Source organism: Pelodiscus sinensis, chromosome 3, assembly GCF_052426305.1.
Source record: "Pelodiscus sinensis isolate ZL-2025 chromosome 3, ASM5242630v1, whole genome shotgun sequence".
Lineage (NCBI taxonomy): Eukaryota > Metazoa > Chordata > Testudines > Trionychidae > Pelodiscus > Pelodiscus sinensis.
Window position 1 is genome coordinate 143,938,910 of NC_143054.1, and position 20,387 is coordinate 143,959,296.

A 20,387-nucleotide genomic window follows, 5' to 3' on the forward strand; every position below is an offset into this window, starting at 1 on the left:
GTCCTTTTCCTAGTATAAACATACTTGTAATCCCGTGTCAAGCCCAGTTGACTTTCCAGGATCAGAGCCTGTGATTGTATTTAAAATGTATATTTAGGGTACATAAGAGGAAGCATTTTATGATGGAACCTAGCTGCTTATCCTAAATGCAGTCAAATATGAAAGGCACTTGATATGTTTTTAATATGCTGTGAAGCAGCAAAGATAAATAGTTTATGATGATATTTAATTAACTTGGAGTAATACCTTGACTAATCTGAGGTAGGAGTATAAACTGTTTTTCCAGGCCCTTGAAGAAGGAAAAAAAGTGAAATACTGTAACTTAAAATAAACAATGCGTGGTAGCAATTTTAATGTCATAATATTCATATTCTTTTTCAGACTACTTTCAACATATGCATTATTTTAGATATGAAACCATTTTCTGATTTGACTAGAATAAGGAAAAAGTCTCTTGTGCATGTTATTGTGGTGATAATAGATTGTTAGACATTTGCTGTAATGCTACCACATTAATTTATGCTCTGTAAAAGAACAAGATACTTTTGCAGGGAAAACTGTGTGGTCTGCACAATAAATGCTGCGTAAGAAACAAATGTTCTCCAAATAGCTTTTTTGCTAGTTAACACCTCAAAGCTGAAGGTGTACTAGGAATGAAAAATCAAAAGACAGTATAACTTCAGCAATTAACCAAATTAATTACATATATGACTTTTGGTTAGGAACTTTACTTGACTGATTCAGATATTAAGTATTTCTGCACAGTATTTCTAAAGCAACGGAACAATTCATATTAAATCTCTCCCTTACAGAGCTTGAGGACCAAATGGAGAAGTTGGAAGGTACACTATTTTTTTAATCTTAACTCCAGACACTGAGATTAAACAGATAGGATTACACTGGTTTGGTAGTCCTTAAAATCATGGAGATTGTGTGTGGTGCCTCTCATCTGGAGGACTGAAACCCAAAGGCATGCTGAAAACATCCCCCTCCCCACCCCCCCCACCCCCCCCCCCCCACTGACAGATGCTTCCCCCCTACCATGGTGCCTCTGATACAGAGGTAACAAGAGGGGCGGGGAGGAAATGCATGTAGTCAACAAGAATAACAGATAAGTGTAGGCTTGTTGGTTAATCATATAGTCGATTACACGTTGATATCCCTACTTTAGCCATCTATCTTTGATAATTTCCTTTTACTCCTTCAGGTAGAAAGTCTTTAGTTTTTGTTTTGTTTTCCTCTCCTCCTCACCCCCAACAAAAGACAGCAAGTGTGCAAATTGAAACTGGTGCCAATAGAATTCTACTCTTTAAAGTGTATTCCGTGGGAAGGAGGGCCAGTGCACAAAATCTTACTGATAGGGAAAGAGACCATACTACAGAACAATCAATAGGTAGACTGTGGGCCTAATCTGGAGTGCCAGGTGCTTCTGAGCAGACCATAAAATCTATTTATTTACTTACTATAATCATTATTTGTGAGGTTTTCTCTTGAGTTTGGACCCTGACTATACCTTGATCAAGAAATTTGGACTCTGCCAAAAGAATAATTGGTTACTTCTGACTTAGTATCTTTCTTGTGTACCTCTAAGTATTATTTGAAACTCATGGAATTATTCCTATAGAAAGTTACAAAATAACATTTCAATATAGGACACAGAAAAGTAATTTATCAGTATAATAAGTTGGATTTTTAGTCATTCATTATTTCACCTGTACTCACTGTTGCTTTCTCTATGCTGAAAAATGAATGGGGAGTGAAGAAAAGTCTTCTGAATTCAAACCATTTTCATTTAAATAAAGTTTTTAAAATGGTAACAGACTACTTAATTCTCAGTAGCTCTTATTCTGATGGTCTTGTTGAAGCTATTGAGCAAGCGTAACATTGGAGAGAATCTTACTGAAATTTTAATTAAGACTAAAAATGCTTTCAGAATTGGCAGGATCCAGCTAACAGTTTTGCTTGCAGCTTGTGCTCAATATTTCTGAAATTACTGCCAGGTTTTGGGATGTAGGAGTGAGATTGAGGTGATCCATAAATTAACTCAAGCTCTTACTCAAAGAAATATATATATATATAGAATATACACACAACAAGGCTAATTCAGTTTGTCAGTAATATTTGTATCTGCACAATTTAAAAGTTGGAACACTATATTTAATATGAAATATTTCAAAATTTAAAATATATGTATTGCTTGCATCAGTATTAAAAATACAAAGTGTATGAAAGAATGGTTCCTGCATTGTAGCTTAAGCTATCTTTTATTACCAATACCATTTTCGGTAATTAGTTGTAGTTACATGTACTGAAGCTGTGTTCTGTTATTGATTAGTTGTTGGTTGTATCTCTTGATTTCTGTCCAAACTACAGTTGTTCAACCATGTTAAGTAATGTAATGCCCTTGTGCTGTTAGAGCTTTACTAATATATTTTGTTTGCTAATATGCAAGTTTTATTCTGACACTGTGAGTTCTTAATGTCAACAATGGTCTGGGACTCTTACATTTGAAAGATTGATTCTGAAATAGTAAACTAACATTTTCAGAACACTAAGACACTTCAATGAGGCATAATGGACACACTTTAAAAAAGTCGCTACTTTAAAAAAGTTATTTTTTTGAGTGCTGTCCTCTCTTTTTAGTAAAGAGCAGAATCTTGGAAAAGGGTGTAATTTAAGGGCTCCTCTATTACCATTTTATAGGAACCAGCAATTAAAAAGTGAAACTTGGATATGGTAGCATAATGAGTCCATAGAAAGAGTAGCAGGTTTTCAGCTCCATGTTCAGTCTTCCAAACTATACTTTTACCATGCCACTGTTATTACTAGAATAAGAAATGTAGATGACATCAGGGAGTTCTGCTGTTAGATATTTATTATAACTTTTTTAAGATAAGAAAACTCATTTGAATGCTAAGGCATCTAGGAAAGATACCCCAGGAAAATGAAGTCATGTAGCAACTTGTTTACATTGTTCTAGCAGAACCCAGAAACTATTAACTTGCTGTAGAAGAGCATATGACCAAAAACTTGTATGATCTATTTAAAAGCTCAGAGCTCCATATGGAGCCTCTGCTTCTTTGATCAACCAAACACAGCAAAAAAGACTCAGGGGGGTTGCTCTGTTAGTCTGTATCTGCAAAAACAAATTAGGACTGAATAAGGACTTAGAATGTTTATCTCACTACAAAGGAAATTTTCCCTCCCTTGGTATTCACACCTCCTGCTGGGAGTGAGCCACATCCTCCCTGACTGAATTTGATAACTCCATTCTTTTGCTATGCTAGTGTAATGTATGCTATAGACTACATGCATTTCCCTCCCACACCTCATCCACTAGATTTTTTTTTTAGCAGGCTGTCCAGGAGCCCAGCTCAGTCCCAGCTTGGGCTAGGTCCGAGACCTACCTCTGCTGGAACTCTGCATTTAAAATGTATTAAGAGCCAGGCAGGCAGCCTGGCTCGGTTCCAACTGAGCACAGGGGTTGCTGCCAACCCGCGCTGCTGCAAGGCTACAGGCAGCTGGTCCGCATGGGGAGCTGGTTTTTAAACCAGCTCCCCTCACGAACCAGCTCCTATGTGGCACCCCATGCTACTGCCTCTGATACAGAGGCAGCAGCGCGGATTGGCATGGGGCTCCTCAGCAGTGGGGACAGATTGCACTGGCTGCCAGCCCCACCCCCTGGGAACCATAGAATAGTCGAGTAACCGATAAGAATTCTGACTAGTTAATTAACCAATATTTAACATCCGTGTGTGTGCGTGTGTGTGTGTAATCCCAACATCTGTGATTTCCAGTCCATAATATAAGTGGTTTTTACTCACCAAAACTTACGCCCAAGTAAATCTGTCAACCTACCATAAGGTGCCATGGGACACCTCGTTACTTCAAAAAAGCTAATTGCAAAATCTGTTTGATTCAGATTAAACTAATATTGTATGCACCGAACTACTTAACATGTGGAAATCCCAGTTTCTATTGTAGACCACTTGCATATTCTATACATTGAATTCTGTACATTTTGGAGATGTTTTAGATAGTCCTAGTTTGTCATCTTGAGGACCCATAAAACCTATTGCTGGAAGTTTTTCAGTTGAATTTGTGTTCCAAAGCTAACAAGGTTTATTTGGAAGAACTAAAATATCTTTCGATTGATTCAGAGTAGCAGTTTCCATATTTTTCCCCGATTCTTTTTGTCTGATTTTACTTTATTAAAAAAAAAAACCCAAAATCCTGCTCAGTTACCACACAAAGCCGATCAAGTGTGAGTTCTTTGTGAGATAATTGGTTTGCCAAATCTATGAGAGAGTCTAATGAATAAAGAATACAGTTGTGAATGTAGGACATCTTTGGGCCACAATGGCTAAAAGTGTATCCTTGTTATGTAGACTCTGCTACAGTCTGCTAGTTTTTCAGTACTAAGCTTCTGGAGAATGACATTGGTGAACAATGAATTGTTGTCAGCCTTTTGTGCCTAGCTTCAGACAGGAAAGCTTTATCAGTAGGTACAAGGACCATATTTTCCAAACCAAAAATCAGGATATATGATTTGACAAAGGATTTTTTTCTGATTTGTGAGCAGGCAGGGGGTGCAGGGTGTCAGCAGGGCTGTGAGTGAGAGGGCTGGGTGTGCAGTGTCTCGGTGGAGGCAGTGAGTGAGCAGGCTGGGGGTGAGGGGTGTTGGCAAGGTGGTGAGTGAATGGGACAGGGCTGCTAGCAAGTGGGATAGGGATGTAGGACGGGTGAGGAGGGCAGGGTCTGGAAGGGAGTTTAGCAGCAGGAGACGGTGTGGGGTGGGGGTATGAGAGGGAGTTTGGGGGTGGGGGTGGGTTGGGGGAGTAACACAGAAAAGGTGAGAGGGTGAGAAAGCAGCCAAATAGCTAGTTGGGGGAGGGAGGCAAAGAAGTGGGGAGTAAAGAAAAGTGCAGCTTCTGCAAAGTAAAATTGTATCCCCCCTCACATCTTCCCTCTGCTCTAGCCTCTCCCTTCAGCCCCATGACCTCCCAACCTGATCCCCTGCATCGCCCCATGACCCTCAGTGCAACCCCTGCTTCCTCCCATCCAGCCCCTGCATCTTCCTTCAACCCTCCCCCCGCCCTTGTCAACACATCCCTGTGCCCCCAGCGCACTCACTGCCGGGGCAGCAGCACTGGGGCGAAAGGTGAGGGCAGGGCAGCAGAGTTTATTCCCTGCACAGACCAGCCCTTTACCTACAGGCTGAAGCTCCAGGGCTGGGGCAGGCAGAGCGTAGGGCTGGGGTAGGCTGGCTCCTGCCCATTTGGGCGGGAAGGGGCTCTCCAACCCCACACGAGAACCAGCCCAGAATGCCAGGTATGCTGGCCGCCCCAGCCCTGGCTCTGTGGAACAGGCTCAGGCCTGTTCCCTCCCAAGCAAGAACCCTGGGGGGGGGGGGGGGGGAGGGTGTTAACCACTTAGCTCCTGGAAGCTGCATGCCCAGCCCGGGGAGGGGCAGTCTCAGGGATGCGTGTGGGCCTTTCTCACAGCCCCCCCCTCCACCTTCCAGCAGGAAGCCAGAGCTAGTGCTCCAGCCTGAAGCTGCATGGCTGAGGCTAGAGCCGCAGCACAAGCTGCCAGCTGCACCGGGGGAGGGGAGGGAGGAATGGAGCTGAGCTCCCTCGCTTCATGCCACAGGAAAGCAGCTTGTGTGCCGTGGGTTGCCAATCCCTGATTTATGGGGACAGTGTGACAGAATATTTTAAATCAGGACTGTCCTAGAAAATCCAGGATGTATGGTTGACATATCAGTAGGGTGTTAAAATGAGTAGCCTTTTAGAGGGGAGGGGTGATTTGCTTGAGTGTGCATTCTGAAGGAAGAAATAAATAACTTTGGGAGAGGTAGTATAGCACCAGTTAGCTATATTGTCATTAGGGGTCTGTCATTACATTAATTATGCAGGTTAATTTACTAGTTTTAAAATTCACCTGTAAATTTTACCTACTTTGGAGAGGGAAAAGAAATCAGCTGAGAATGTTTTGATTTGTGGGATGTTAATCAATTTTTTATTTTCTGTTGGATCTCCACACTGACTTTTTAAATGGGTTTTGCTGCTGACTAATGGTGTAGCTATGGAGTGTAACCATTATATATTTTGTTCCACTGCCCAAGGGTTGTAGATACTTCCATTTCTAAGATGTATACAATACTTTTGTGGAGCACATTCCTTACAACTCTGTCACAAAACACCGTTTATCTAATCTCTGCTCTGTCGTTGCATTTGCAGGTAGGGAGCATTTATGTACACTGAGTGCCCAACACTCCCTAGCAAAGGGTCAGATTGATAACCAGCCAGGAGTTCAAGGGCCATATGCAAACTGAGTGAAATGTGGTTGCTAGCAGTTTGCATTGGGCCAAGGCATTCCCAGGGTTTCAAAACCCATCCAACAACTGCTATCCCTGCCAGTGTCTCAAAACTGTGCTGTTGCAACAGCTGTCTTTTTGTTTGAACTGCTTCTTGCCAGCCAAGCTTGGCCAAAAGGTAAAGTGGGACAGTTATGGATGATTGCAAAGATCTGAGAAGTAGTACAGAGGATGGAGGATTACTCAGTGTTTGAGAAACAGCAGCAGTGTGAAAGGAAAATTGAAGGTTTTAGGAGTTAAATTCCCTCACTTAAGTGATGTCCAGGTACATTAAGGACTATGGAGGTGTGCACTACAGAGTACACTGAAGTGTTGCTCTTTAACTGCCCTCTGAAGATGCTGCTGACACAAACCAAACAGTATCCAGTTCACATTAACATAATCGTCTTTCAAACAGGACTATGCTAACAGAGGCTAGGGACCTTTTCATTCTTGCTAGCAGTGTCATAAAAGGGCAGTTAAAGCACAACACTGTGGTGTGGTCGAAAGTCTTGTGCTTGTAGTCTGCATTGTGCTGCACTGTAGAAGTAGCCCGAGACATCAGGAATGGTGTTTAAATACCAGGCTAGCTAAAATATTCACAGAAAGTAATATAGGGGCAACTTCCATTTCCTACAGTTAGGCTTCTTGACTCTGGCTTACCAGATCTAAAATTTCCCATAGTTGCTGCCACCAGTCCAGCTCCGTTAGTGGAACCAAATGGTGGGGAGCTCTGGTGTAGACAAAGCACCAGACATCCCACACAGGCACTTTACTCGTCTCGTATTTCGTAGGTCTTCTCAGGACACGGTCACACCATCCTGTGCTTACAGTGCTGGCAGACAACCAGAAGCCCTGTCGTTTCTAAAACTCCCATCATTGCTAACCTGGAACTTTACAGGACACAACAATTAGAAACATTTTGCACAAATCTATTATGTAAATATTTTTATAGTTGGATGGGATAACCCAAGGAGCCTCTTCCATTTCTTATCGCCTCAGATGTATGTACCTCTTTTCTCTGCACTTCGTTTTAAACATTTATATAACAACATGTAAAGTGTTTGACTGTCAAACACTCAAACAAACTTTGGATGCTCTATTAGACCAAGATCCTTAGAGCAAGGACTGTGTCTTTGTATAGTGCTAAGCTTTCTGTTAATACATGTTAATAACAAGGAAATTCTAAAGTGAAGTTTCACATCTGGGGATAAATAAAAAACTTAAGGCTACATCAGCATTTCATTCCACAGCATATGCACGGAATCAGTTGGCGTGATGTTAATCCTGCCCATGTACTTGTTGCATTCTGGACTGTTTTTCGTTTTTCTCTATTCTGCTGCTTCAAGCATAAAATTAAATGAGTAGCCTTCATACTTCATTCCACTTTCTCGATCTTGTTTTTGATAGATTTCCAAAAGAAGCAGCCAGATGATGACTCCACCCCTAGCACAAGCAACAGCCAATCAGACTTGTTCTCTGGAGAAATAAACAGTGACAACAGCAATACCTCTTTAACTACGCAGACTGTTAACTCCAACCAGCAACTTTCGACAGAATTGAATGTAACTTCACTGAGTAAAGAGGAATGTAAGTGTGTGAGCCCTGAGAAGGGAAAAACAGAGGAAACCTAAATATCTATTCTCTTCTCAGTGCCATTTGTAACTAACTCTCACTAGAAAGATTTGCCCTCTCTCTTTCGGGGAGGAAGAGGGTTGGAACATAATCATGAAACTCAAACAGTTAGGGTTAATAAAAAAATTAACAAACAAAATAGGGGCCACCATGATTTTAGAAAATATTTTTATACTGATCTACAAGCTATTTGAACTTAAGTAATGCTGATCTTGATTGACTCTAAGGGAATTTGATCCATGCTATGAAATTCTTCCCCTGTATTACTACAGGTAAACTATTGTATAGAGTGGAAACCAGAATCTGATTTATTTTATCCATATATCATTATTTTTAAAACTTTTTAAAATGGTTATCCACAGTATTACCTGTAATGTAGGGTTAATTGGACTGGTGATAAATCTCTCACAGAACATACTGTGGGGTGATCTTAGACTCCATTTCCTTGTTCATATTTCTCTGTGTACAGAAATCTTATGGTTCAGAATCGTGTGTAAATGCAGAGGTAAAGTGCTCAGATTTGGCATGCTCAAACTCTGGACTAATGTCTGCCGCCTTACCTTCAAGAAAATTTATTCTAAATTTATATACAGGTTAATTCTGTGTATAATATATCGAGTTAAAAATTTACAACATGTTACCCTTGTCAATAATTCTTGATTCATAGTTTCATTTTCTTCAGACTAAAGTCTAACTTTCTGAATGGCGGGCTATGGAAAGAATCTCTTGCTTTTAATACTCTTGTATTTAATGACTGGGAGATACACAAATACATTCCAAGGAGAACATATTTATATCCACATCTTTTTTTAGCAGGGGAGCTTCTGGAGATGCCAGTGTTTTTAAATACTTTGAGTTCTTATTTATAGTAGTTGCCTCAAAGTGCCAGGGCTGAAGGAGCTTTGATACATGGCCTTTCTTGGGTTTCATTTTTAGTCTGAGTGGTTTGAACAAGGCTGTAGGTTTCTGTGTGGATTGGTCCAGTAAAAGATATTACCTCACTCACCTTGTGTCTCTCATATCCTGGGACCAACAACATACAAGGATGTGATTAAGACAGTTCATTTATAATAATTGTAACATACATTTTTAATTAATATTAGATTGTATTATGCTAGGAGTGCAATATTTGTATGCCTTGCCAGCGCGATGGCAGGCACTATTGGGCACCTTTTATTAATTAAACTCCAAGGCACTCTGTTATCAGTTGCTGTAATAAGAGTTAATTTGCAATGTGACTGTTGTTGTCTCTCCTTCACACACACAGTTGCTGGCGGCCACCATCCCATCACTTCCCTCCGTCCAGCGCCTCTCCCTGGAAAAACCTGTGGGGTGCTGCAAAAGCAGTTCTTACTGCACCTTTCCTAGAGAATTCAACAGCCTATTGGGCCTTCACAGGTCTGGGGCCTTCAATCCCCTGCTTACTCATAACCCAAGATCTACCATTTGGTGATACAGGGCACCTCTTCTATGCTGCTGGGCCAGGTTTTGTGAAAATGTTTTCATTGAGTTTTGAGTTGCATTACAAGGAATGTGTGTGGGTGTGGAGAGGGGAGGGAATGAAAGGAATAAAAATTGTTCCATCACTAATTGCAATGCACTCATCTATGGATGCTCCAAGGTGACCGATATTAGGCAATACAGCCCATAGAGCATTTGAAAATATTTCCTATTAAAAATGCTTTACACCTTCCTGCTGGGATGGCTTTTTAAATGAAAAACAGTGGTGAGATTTATTTACAGTTCCAGCTAGCTATCTCTTCTGCTCCCCTCTCCCCCCTCTCTAATGAAGCTCAGACTAATGTCATTTATCAGGGATAATTATACAACAGATGGAGCTTTTCTGATGGATAATGGCCTCATAGTAGAAGGTTCTTTCCCACTAATGAAGAATACCCAAACTTCAAATCTTTTTTTTTATTATTATTTTAATTTAAAGGTGTCTTTTTCTGCGCATTACTTACATATTTTGTAGCTCGTTCTATAAAGCATACACCTCTCTCATTACAGCCGTGTGGGAGAAGATTGATCTTTTTCAGTACTGTATGATGATGTACAGCTGCATGCTGTACTGAACAGAACTGAAGTAATTCACCAGGAATCAATGTCTGGGATCATTAAGCTAATCCCTATCAAAGTGTGGAAAGACTGGTGTGCTCAGAGGTATTTTCTTTCAGGAGCTGCTCAGGCCGCAGTGTGTCTGCCCTCTCTTTTCATGCCTTCTAAATCAGTCCCCTATCCAGGCATTTGCCAGGGTTGTTGAGTTGGCAGGATAAACAGATTTAACAAAATGCCAGCAAGTCGTTCAGCTAATTAACAAGTCTGTTCATCAGGTTATAACAAGGAAAGAGAACCACACATCTTTTATGATATAATTCATACTCTGTGTGAAGGGAAGGGTGTTTTTTTGGTTTTGTTTTTTGTTTGTTTTTCTCTTTAAGGGGAGACTTTTTAACTTCTAAATATTCAGTGAATGGTCTAGGAAGGAAGTTCCTACGGTTAGGTTTTGCAGGAGTTCAGTTTGTGACAATATTTAAATATGATCTCTTGCTTTTTTTAAAAACTTTGATTGCTTTTCCTGTGAGAATGACATGTAATTTCTAGAGCATCTTGTATACAGAGCCACATTCTACAGCTTTCCATCGGTTGCCACATCAAAGTCTGAACAGCTACCTGGCCATTGGAGGGATTGTTCTGGGTTTGGCCAGTTTGCTGATAAAGAACTGACTTAAGAGAATTATGAAAGAGTTACAGACTGAATTCATTAGGACACCCAGAGCAAAAGCTGTGTAACTAATTTTTTCATTTATGTTTTGGGTCCATGAAGCACTACATTTTCTTTATGAACTGCAATTACAACTTTGGGAAATAAAGTTTTAAAATATTTTTCATATGTGTTACTGAAGCTGCAGTTTTCTCTCTGACATCTTGAGAGTGGTCAACACACAGTTTTTATAGTGATTTACCTACACTGGTCTAGAAACTTAGTCAATTTACTGAAATAGACCATAGAGATTTAAGCACTTTGATAATAGTATAACTCTGGCTGCATTAAGAGTTGCACCGATTTAATAAGTCTGTTTGGAAACAGATACAGTTAAACCAGTAAAAAGCTGTGTCTAGGTCTTACATAGTTCTGTTTGATCCCCCTTTCCATCCTTTGTTTAGGATGTCCTAACATTAGTTACTTGGCAAGCACTACCATAGCATGCTCTAGAAATGATTAATTGGGTTTCTTAGTACTGTAGGTAGCTAGCCAAAGTTAATCTTGGTGGGAAGGGTGCAGAACCTCTCAAGGAGGCTTTTTTCCCCTAAACACAATCTAAAAATCTGTTTATTAAGGTAAGGTTCTCTGTAGTTTGGTAATGAAAAGGTCACACTAGATATGGAACAGTTTCACTTAATTTCAGCCCTTCATTTCCTTCGTTGGGGCTGTCATACTGTTTTCCTTTTTCTGTGCGGTGGAGCTAAAGTTGACACTATGCTGGCTTAGAGCTACCTCTAGCTTGTAATAAGACAGGAAAAATGTCAGTGTGAAAAACTCTGACTTTGGCAGCTGGATCAGGTTTGATATTTCAGTAGTTCTTAGTTTCAGTTGACATGGTTTTATTATGTGCTTAACTTTTTTCTGGCCTTTTTGAATTTTCAAATACTGTAGTTAGAAGAGGGAGGAAGGGAATTGCTTTTGTTTCCTGAACTATTAAATGCACTGGATTCCAGTGCTTAAATGGTTTTAATTAAGTTATGGAAATAGACTTTCTATCAGATACATATGCCTCTGACATAGTAGTTAGTGTAGATGAAGAACAGTCGTTAATGGTTTAGGCCAGAAATTTAAGTGGTGGCCACGGACTGGGCCTCAATTTTTGAGCACACATCTTTAGTTGTGTACGTCTGATTTTTCGGAGGTGCTGAGCATTCATAGTTCTTAGTGGCTCTTTGTTATTCATATATATGTTGTGCTACTTCAGATGCTTCCATTTCTGGATGCCCAATCAGAGACACTTGCAAGGGGCTGGATTTTGAGAGAGCAGATGTTCATCATTTCTTTAAAATTGGAGGGTTTTAAGGTATCTCCGTATGGGCACACACAAGTACTGGTTAATATCGCAAATCTGGTATACAGTCCCTGCTTTGAAGAATTTTCAAATATTATGAGCAATATATGAATAGTGGGGAGAGAAAAATATTAATTAGTATATACTTTTGTAATATGTTGACTGTGTAAACACATACAGACTTTAAACCGCACTACCTCGCAGCCAAGCAATCAAGAATTGATTGATTTCTGAAAGGTAATTGTGGGAAAGGCATTGGCCCTACTTTCTAGTATAAAATTGCAAATCCACAAATCTGACATCCTTCCTCCCCTCCCCCCCAAGCAAATTTCTAGCCTTTTCTCTAAAAGGAATGTAGCAATTATTAAAAGTGTGCTGGGTTGCAACAATGGCCTGTTATTACAACATGGTTAATACTGTAATTAATTGTATTTCCACTCCTAATTGACAAAAAGTACAAATAGAACAGTAGCCTTAAGGAACAAAACATGAAGTTTTCCTGTGAACACAGGAGATCAACTAGTATCTGCCTACACGCTGGTACCCAAGTTTGTACAGGAGGCCCCCGACTTGCGACATGATTGGTTCCGGAGGAAGCATCGCAAGTCAGGGATATCATAATTCAAACCCACATTTATGGTAGGCACTGTTTGCTGTCGTAAATGCAGGCTAAGGACATAAGTCGGGGGCTTCCGGCCCCTTCCGCACTTACAAAAATGGTTGCGGGAGGTCAGAATTTGGGCAGTCACATCTCGGGGGCCTCCTGTACATCTGGTAATTATCCTAAGGCATTCTCATTGGAGAGCCTTTGACTCTAGAATATATTTCTCTGGTTAATTTTTGACAGCGCTGTCAGTCTGTTGACCTATAGGGCATGCTGTAAGGCCCAACTGTTCTCAGGCATTTTGAGTTAAGTAGGGGCTTGTCTTCACTACAGGGAAGATCAATACTGCTGTGATCAATTTTCCTGAGCTCAATTTAGTGGGTCTAGTAAAGACCCACTAAATCAAACTCAGAGGGTGTCCCCGTCAGTGCTGGTATGCCTGATTCTGAGAGGAATAAGGGAAGCCCATGGGAGCATTTGCCTCGTACACCATCTGCTGTGGGGATGGTGAGGAAACTCAAATTAAGATATGTTGACTCCAGCTACATAATTAACGTAGCTGGAGTTGCATATTTTAATTCAGCCTTCCCCTGTAGTGTACACTTGAGCTATATGAGAGGTGGTGGAACAATGTAGTTAAGGGATGTTTCTTTGTGTGTTATAAAATGGATGCCTTAAGTATATAGGTGTGGAAGAAAACTGCTTCTACATAGGTGAACTGAAGAGATGACATATAGAACTTTGAAATGAGCTCCTTTTTATGTCAGTGATGTGTTAATTTTTAAGTCTGATTAAAATTTGCAAATGTTGCCAGTGTTGTTTCCTCCAGTTTATCCTGGTCATAGCAATGCATATTTGGCAATACATTTTGTGTCTTCATTCATTAGACTGAAGGGTCCAAGAAAGCTGAAACTGAAACACAAAAGTGTGAGTAAAGCAACCTAAGCCTAATACTAATAAATGACCTTTCATAATCCAGTTTTTTAATTGCAGATATCAAGAGCATTTTGCAAACATTAAATTTAGACCTCTGTGTTAGGAAAGTTGTGACAGGGTTCTTGGGGAACAATGTGGAAATGTGGAGCTATTTCCCCCTCCAAAACCCATTAGCCTGGGGTGTACCTCACGCTGTGATTCTAATGTCAAGCTACAAGCTTCGGATAGGGACTGCACTTAGACAGGTCCTTGAGAAAGGCCACCCAACTGAGTTACAGGAATGGTTTCCCAGCCACATGTGAACCAACATTAGAGAGGCTCCAGACAATTCCCCCAGCTGCCTGCTCTTGCACCCCAGAATTGTACCATCTTACACTGATCAGAAGTCTGGCCATTTCTTCATAGGAAAGTGGACATGTGGGGGAAGCAGTGGGGACCAGGGACAATAGGTCAGATGGGTGCAGGTCTGGGGAGGCAGCTGGGGTCAGTGGCATTAAAATGCAAGTTTGCCCAGGTGCCATTTTTCCTAGGGCTAGCCCTGCAGAATACCTTGCTGTAAGCACTAACTATGACTACCAGAGAGCAGCAGCAAAGACTTTAGTCCTTATTAGTTAATTAGTGTAGTTTAATGAGTTATTCCCTCATTGTGGCTAACTCATTAAACTCCTAAACTTTTTGTGTTTAATCTTTTTATATGTTTAACGTGGGTGTAACCTAAGGGTATGTCTTCATGCAGCTGGAACCTTGTCTCCCAGTCTGGTCAGACAAACTCCACTAGCAGGGCTTGAGCCAGAACTCTGAAAATAGCCGTGTGGATGGTGTGGCTTTGGCTGTTAAGCCTAGGGGGTGCGCTTCTAAGCCCAAGCTGCAGCTTGCATGACAATGTCTGTCTGCCTGAGAGACTCGCTCCCAGCTACAGGGTGGCCATACCCAAAATTGTTGTGCAGCTTACTCCTTCTGCAGCACATCAGTTCTCACAACTTGGAATGTTTTTCTGCAGAAAGACAGTGGAATCTCTACCGACTGAACTTGCACACATTTGGATTCCCTCTAGTTCAGTGGTTCTCAACTCGTTTCAGTCCACGGACCACCAGGCCAATCAAAACATTTTCGTGGACCACCTCCATTTTGAGACATGATTAAAAAAAAGAGTAGACAACGAACATTTTGGTTTGAATGGCTTCCTTTTTCCCCAAGTATGGCATCCACATATGGAAATTGAACCAAATTATTGGCTTTGACGCGATGGATGACGCGTCGCTTGTGAATACTCCGTAAAACAGCCTAATGGTGGCGCTTGCTAACGCCGTGTGACTTTGCACAATGTTCCTGTGGACCACCAAAAAAGTCACCACGGACCACCAGTTGAGAACCACAGCTCTAGTTTGTATCTGTATTTGTGCGACTAATCAGTTAGTCTTTTCAAGGTGGATTATACGGATTTACACTTGAACCTCTTTAAGCCACCAGTCCAGGGAAATAGGGTTTGCTAAATGAAGGAATTTTCTGGACCATAGAGGGCCCTGGAGCAGGCTCTGGGGGGAGGGAAGGAGGTTGAGATTGTGAGGTCTGGGTACGAGGGGATTGTAGATGGGGCACTTACCTGGCACCCCACTCTTGGAACCACACATGGCTCCATGCCCCCAGCTGCTTGGGAACAGCAGGGAAAAAACTTGCAGGCAAAGGCTTTGCTGCAGTGTGTTTCCCCTATTTACTGTACCAATATCCCAAGAAATCCATCTCTCCTTTGATTGTTAGCTTCTCCCTTCAGGGAATGCACATGCTTTTAGCATCCAAGTAGGAACTTTCTGGGAACTAATGGCATTTGTCATTCTGTGCTAACTCTCTCCCAGCAGTGAAAGGTCAGGCCAAAGTTCAGACGTACACTGCGCTTTTTAGAGCACTATGAACACGGAATATGAAAACGTTGCTCTGTATCTTTTTTACTTCATCTTAGTCACACGCTTTGAGTCTATTCATGGTTCTTAAATATTTTGGAAATGTCTGACTTTAGTATTAGGCTCCATGACATTATATGGTCTGGCTGGTTTCAGTCCCACTGTGTATCTCCAGTGCTAGTTGGTAGACCAGGAAAACCAGGCTGAGAAATTGCCAGGCTGAGCCAGCACATCAGATTTAAAAGTATTTTGGTTCAAACACTGTGGCTCCTGTAACAACAGTATTAGACAGTGTTTGGGTCCTCCAGTGAACTGACAGCCTAGTTCACCAGTCCCCACCCATTTTCCCCTGCATTTCTTTGGAATTTATGCAAAGGGTGCTGAATAAATCATAGAATACTAGGACTGGAAGGGACCTCGAGAGGTCATCGAGTCCAGTCCCCGAATGGGGAGAAGACCTCTTACAGGTCAGGGTGCCAGGGAGCTACAGGTGACATGGAGCCAGGTAAGTGTCCCCCATGCCCTTCCCACCGAAACCTGCACACCCATCCACCCACCCTGGTCCCACACCCTCCTTCCCATCCCAATCCCTCACCCCCAGCCCACTCCTGCACCCTCCTTTCCACCCAGACCCCCACACTTCTAGCCTGCTTCTACACACAATCTCCCACTCAGGCTCTGCAGACTCCTCCTGCACCCATTTTGTCATCATGGGTGGCTGGTTGGCAGTCCACAGAAAGGTCTGAGTTGAACGGAGCCAAAAAGTTTGAGAACCACTGTTCTAGAGGCTTCTGACTAAGGTGTTGAGCATGCATGTGCTCCCAAAAGTGAGGAGCTGTGCTGTGTATCTCTTCTAACTACAATTGCTAGGGTTTCACAAGTTGTCTGTCTTGCTCCACAGAGCACGCATTTATCACTTAACAAATAAAGCATAATAGTCTCCTTTGATATTTTTATGTTTTACATTTGTTAGAATCTCTCTTTAAATAGAATTATTCTGATGAGAAAACCATTGTAGATGCTTAGAACAGAGTATTAAATTCATGTTGACAAACAAGAAAAAATGCAGACTTTGTTATTTTATAGATCCACTCTAAAGGACACATTAGCAAGAACATTAGTCACTAGAGTCTTTACATGAGTGGATTTTTTTTAACCTTGATTTTTAATATTGGAGCCCAAAATTGTTTGTCTGAGGGTAATGTTTTGACCTTACTAGTATATTTTGTTATGCAAAAGTAAATTATGATGGAGTGAAATTGACAAGGTATTTAAAAGGGATTATGCGTTTCTAATTAGTCCATTGTGCCTGTAGATGAAAATTATATTGTTATGTAAATGTCATGCTAATTAAGAGAGAATATTGAAGGTGTAATACATTTGCAAAAGAAATAGGTAAGTTAATGATTTTTTACATTTTTATTAATCTTTTATAGACAGTTATGAGAGAAACTGGTCGAGAAATGTTTGATTATTGAGCCACAATTTTTAACTGACTGCATCACAATCGCAAGTCTTGCAATATTTGAAGCCCCGGAGTCAAAGGGAGCTTAACTTTTGTTTAAAGAACAAACAGAAAACCCTAGAGGGCACATAAAAATAACTCAAATTCTTTAAAATCTCACGACTTCTAAGATAGCCTCATGGTTTCTTAAATGATTCCTTCGGGCACCTGCTTGCATTTGGGCACCTAACACTAGGATTACCATCCTACTTCCCAGTTTGGGTCTAAATGACTCCATGACCATTGGGTCTCAATGACTCCATTATAAAAGGATGTGTAGAGACTTTTGTTCTGCATTTTTTGATCTGCTATGAACTGACCCTAAGGAGAAGTATTACAGGGGGGGAAGAAAACCTAATACTTTTCTTGCCTCTCTAATACTTCTCCTTAGGGCCAGTTTATAACAGAGCAAAAAATGCAGAACAAAAGTCTCCAAACATCCTTTTATAATTTCCCATGATGTGGTCCTGAAAATCCCATAACATCTAGTCTATCTGACTAGCACAAACCATGGACTGGTGTCTTCCAAAATAGGTAGACTCTTTAGCCACCCCAGTCCTTCCAGTCAGAGTGCAGCCAAGTTCTTCCCGTAAGCAACCCCCTCTGGGGAGCTGATCTTCACCAGGTGGTGTCCATCAATCTCCGTGCTCTGTTAACATCTCATCTCAGGGAGACCAGCAAGTAGGCTCTTCCACGGCACCCTTGCCTATAGCCTTCTGACCCTGGTTCTCTGGCTTGTGGATGCCAGCTGGCAAATCCCTGGGAAGATCTCCTGGCACCAGCTTTCTGAATCCAGTTATATAGCTTGCAGGTAAACAGGAAATTTCCTCTATTGCTGCCCCATCTTCAGCTCTCTGGCTTGTGGAGGTCAGCCAACACCAGGGGTGGGCAAAAGGGCCTCCGTGGGCCAGATTTGGCCTGCTAAGCGGGTGGATTTGGCCCACAGAGGCCCTGCTGATCCCCCGCCCCCAGGCCAATTAGGGTCTGGGGGTGGGGGAGTGCACAAAGCCTCCTCCTGCTGTGCCAGGAGAACGTGATGCTTTGAAGCGCCTTGCCCAGGGCGGGGAGCTGAGCAGAGGAGGCTTCACGTGCTCCCTCACCCCCAGGCCCTAATTGGCCTAGGGCAGGGGAGCAAGGGAAGTCTCCTCCCACACCAGGGGCATGGGCACCTTGGGGGAATGTGGGGTGGAAGGCAAAAGCACTCCCTCACCCCCAGGCCAATCATTGACTGGGGGTGGGGAACCTGGAAATATCTTGGCCACGCCCCTTCCACTCAATGCCCGGCCCATCCTTTGCAGCCTGGGGCCACTTCAAAAATTTCTGAAATTTCCCCAGCAAATATTATTGCCCATCACTGGCCAACACAAACCCCTTTCAGCCTTGCCCCAGGAACCTCCTACAGCTTCCTTCGGGGACCTCCCACCTCTGATTCCCTTTGATCCATTATAGCCTCAGGTACATACTTGACCAAACTGGGGACATCTGTTCTGGCGCAGGGCACTGGACTTGCTTCATTTAACAGAAGAGCAATTAACAGTTTCCAGTCATTTGAGTTACGCTAAGAATTGGGCAACTAGCTGGGTACTAAGATTTTGATACTTAGAGGAATGTGTTAACTTAAGCCAGTTTTTTGTAACAATTAAAGATAGTAATTTAACTTTGTTTTCCCACATAAACTGCACTAATTTTGTCCCAGGAAAGAATACACTGCCTCTATTTCAAATAGCATAAAGATCTTGTTGTTGTTGTTAATACAGTGGATTCAGCATCATGGTTTCCACATAAAATTTCAAATTCAAGCCCACCATCCACAATTATGCATGATGACTTTTAATGCTGAAACAAAAAACAACTGTAGAAGAAAGCACTGCTCAGGGCACACAAACTTCATCTGTTATGAAACACTCTGATGTATTTGCATGCAAATCCCAAGTAATTCGTTGTTGAAACCCTACTACCATGCAGTAAAAAAATCAGATTCATCTGAACCTATCTAATGAGGCAATAAACAAACTTCTGTTACACTTCTGGAAATGCAAAAGAATGAGAAATAGTTGCAATTTCATATTTAATGGTCTAACAAAGTCTAACACAAGCAAAGAAGCTGAAGTCTTAAATGATTTCAAATGACAGTCTTATTAGATTTATAGTTTTGATTTACCTTGAAATCACTGTATAAGTGACCTCCTAAGCGGGATTAAAAATTGTACTATTGAACTAGTCTTCCACATGTCGGTTTGAGGACTCCTTGAAGGAGCAGGAAACTTAAATGGGAACTGATTCTTCTCTCATTTGAAAAGCTGGGTTCTGAAACCTTGAAATGAGACCTCTGGTCCCAAGTGTTTTTCAGAAGATTGAGTTAAACAGATGTTTAAACTAGGGATGTTAAATTGCGGTTAATTGAGTAGTTGATGGAATTTCCATCGACTACTCGACTAGTCAATAGGCACTTCCGCATTCCTCCTTTGAAATGTACAAGAGCCCCCACTGGAACTCTTGTACATTTCAAAGGAGGAATGCAGAACTCCGTGTACAGCCCAGGGCCAGCGAGAACTCCCACTGAGTCCCGGCTGCAGGTGGGTGCTGGCTTTGAAATATACAGGAGTCCCTAGCAGGGGCTCTTGTGCATTTCAAAGCCATGAACCTTGGGGTCAGCGAGAGACTGAGTCCCCCCACTGACTCCAGGCTCCATGCTGCTTCGCATACCATGCGGAGCCCAGGGCTCCCCAGCTGACCCCTGGTTCTGGGGTAATACCGTGCAGAACCTGGGGGCAGCTGGTGAGTACCCAGCTGACCCTGGCCTCTGCTGAAATGCCATGGGATGCCTGGGATCAGCTAGGCTCCACAGCGCTGCCCCTTTGAAAGGCCGAGATGGCGTTTCAAGGGGCAGCAGCCACACAGCTGATCCCTGTCTCAGCTGTGTGGTGCTGCCACTTTGAAGTACTCCTCCCCCTTTGCTGCCTCTCAGCAATTGGGGGGGAGGAATCGACTAGTCAACAGACTATCTGGTAAGCAAATGTTTATCTGATAGTCAGCTAGTCCTTAACATCCCTAGTTTAAACACAACAGAGTTATAGGTGGTCTAACTAAAAATGTGTTCTACTCTCTCCCCCCCCTTTTTTTCCCCCAGTTGGCCATGTTTCCTTCACCTTTACGTTACAAAAAAAAAAAACAGATTTGGCAAGCAAGACTTAACATGTGAGAATTTTAGGTGGCCTTTTTGTAAAATGTAAAGACACAAAAAAAGTACTATTTATTTTAATTGTAGGTCTCTCTTACCAGTCCAGATTTGAAATGGTTTGAAAGCACTAATTTTTTCTAGTAACAATGCTAATTTCAGGGCATGCAAATATTGGATGACTAGTAACAATTGAGGACTTCTGTATTCTGTTCA

At 41.9% G+C, this 20,387-nt stretch overlaps 1 protein-coding gene across 7 annotated transcripts in view; it reads left to right on the top strand.

Annotated features, from left to right (window-relative positions):
- Nucleotides 1–20,387, top strand: part of ZFAND3 (zinc finger AN1-type containing 3) — a 277,816-nt gene that overhangs the window by 187,992 nt on the left and 69,437 nt on the right. For 4 of the 7 annotated variants that reach the window (XM_089777409.1, XM_089777411.1, XM_025186351.3 and 1 more), the window contains exons 4-5: nucleotides 813–842; nucleotides 7,769–7,948. The exons of 1 other annotated variant lie outside the window; for it this stretch is intronic. In XM_089777409.1, the coding sequence (XP_089633535.1) occupies nucleotides 813–842; nucleotides 7,769–7,948 (210 nt within the window). The remainder of the gene's footprint in view (nucleotides 1–812; nucleotides 843–7,768; nucleotides 7,949–20,387) is intronic. 2 more of the 7 variants (XM_006126534.5, XM_006126535.5) reach the window with 1 other exon arrangement.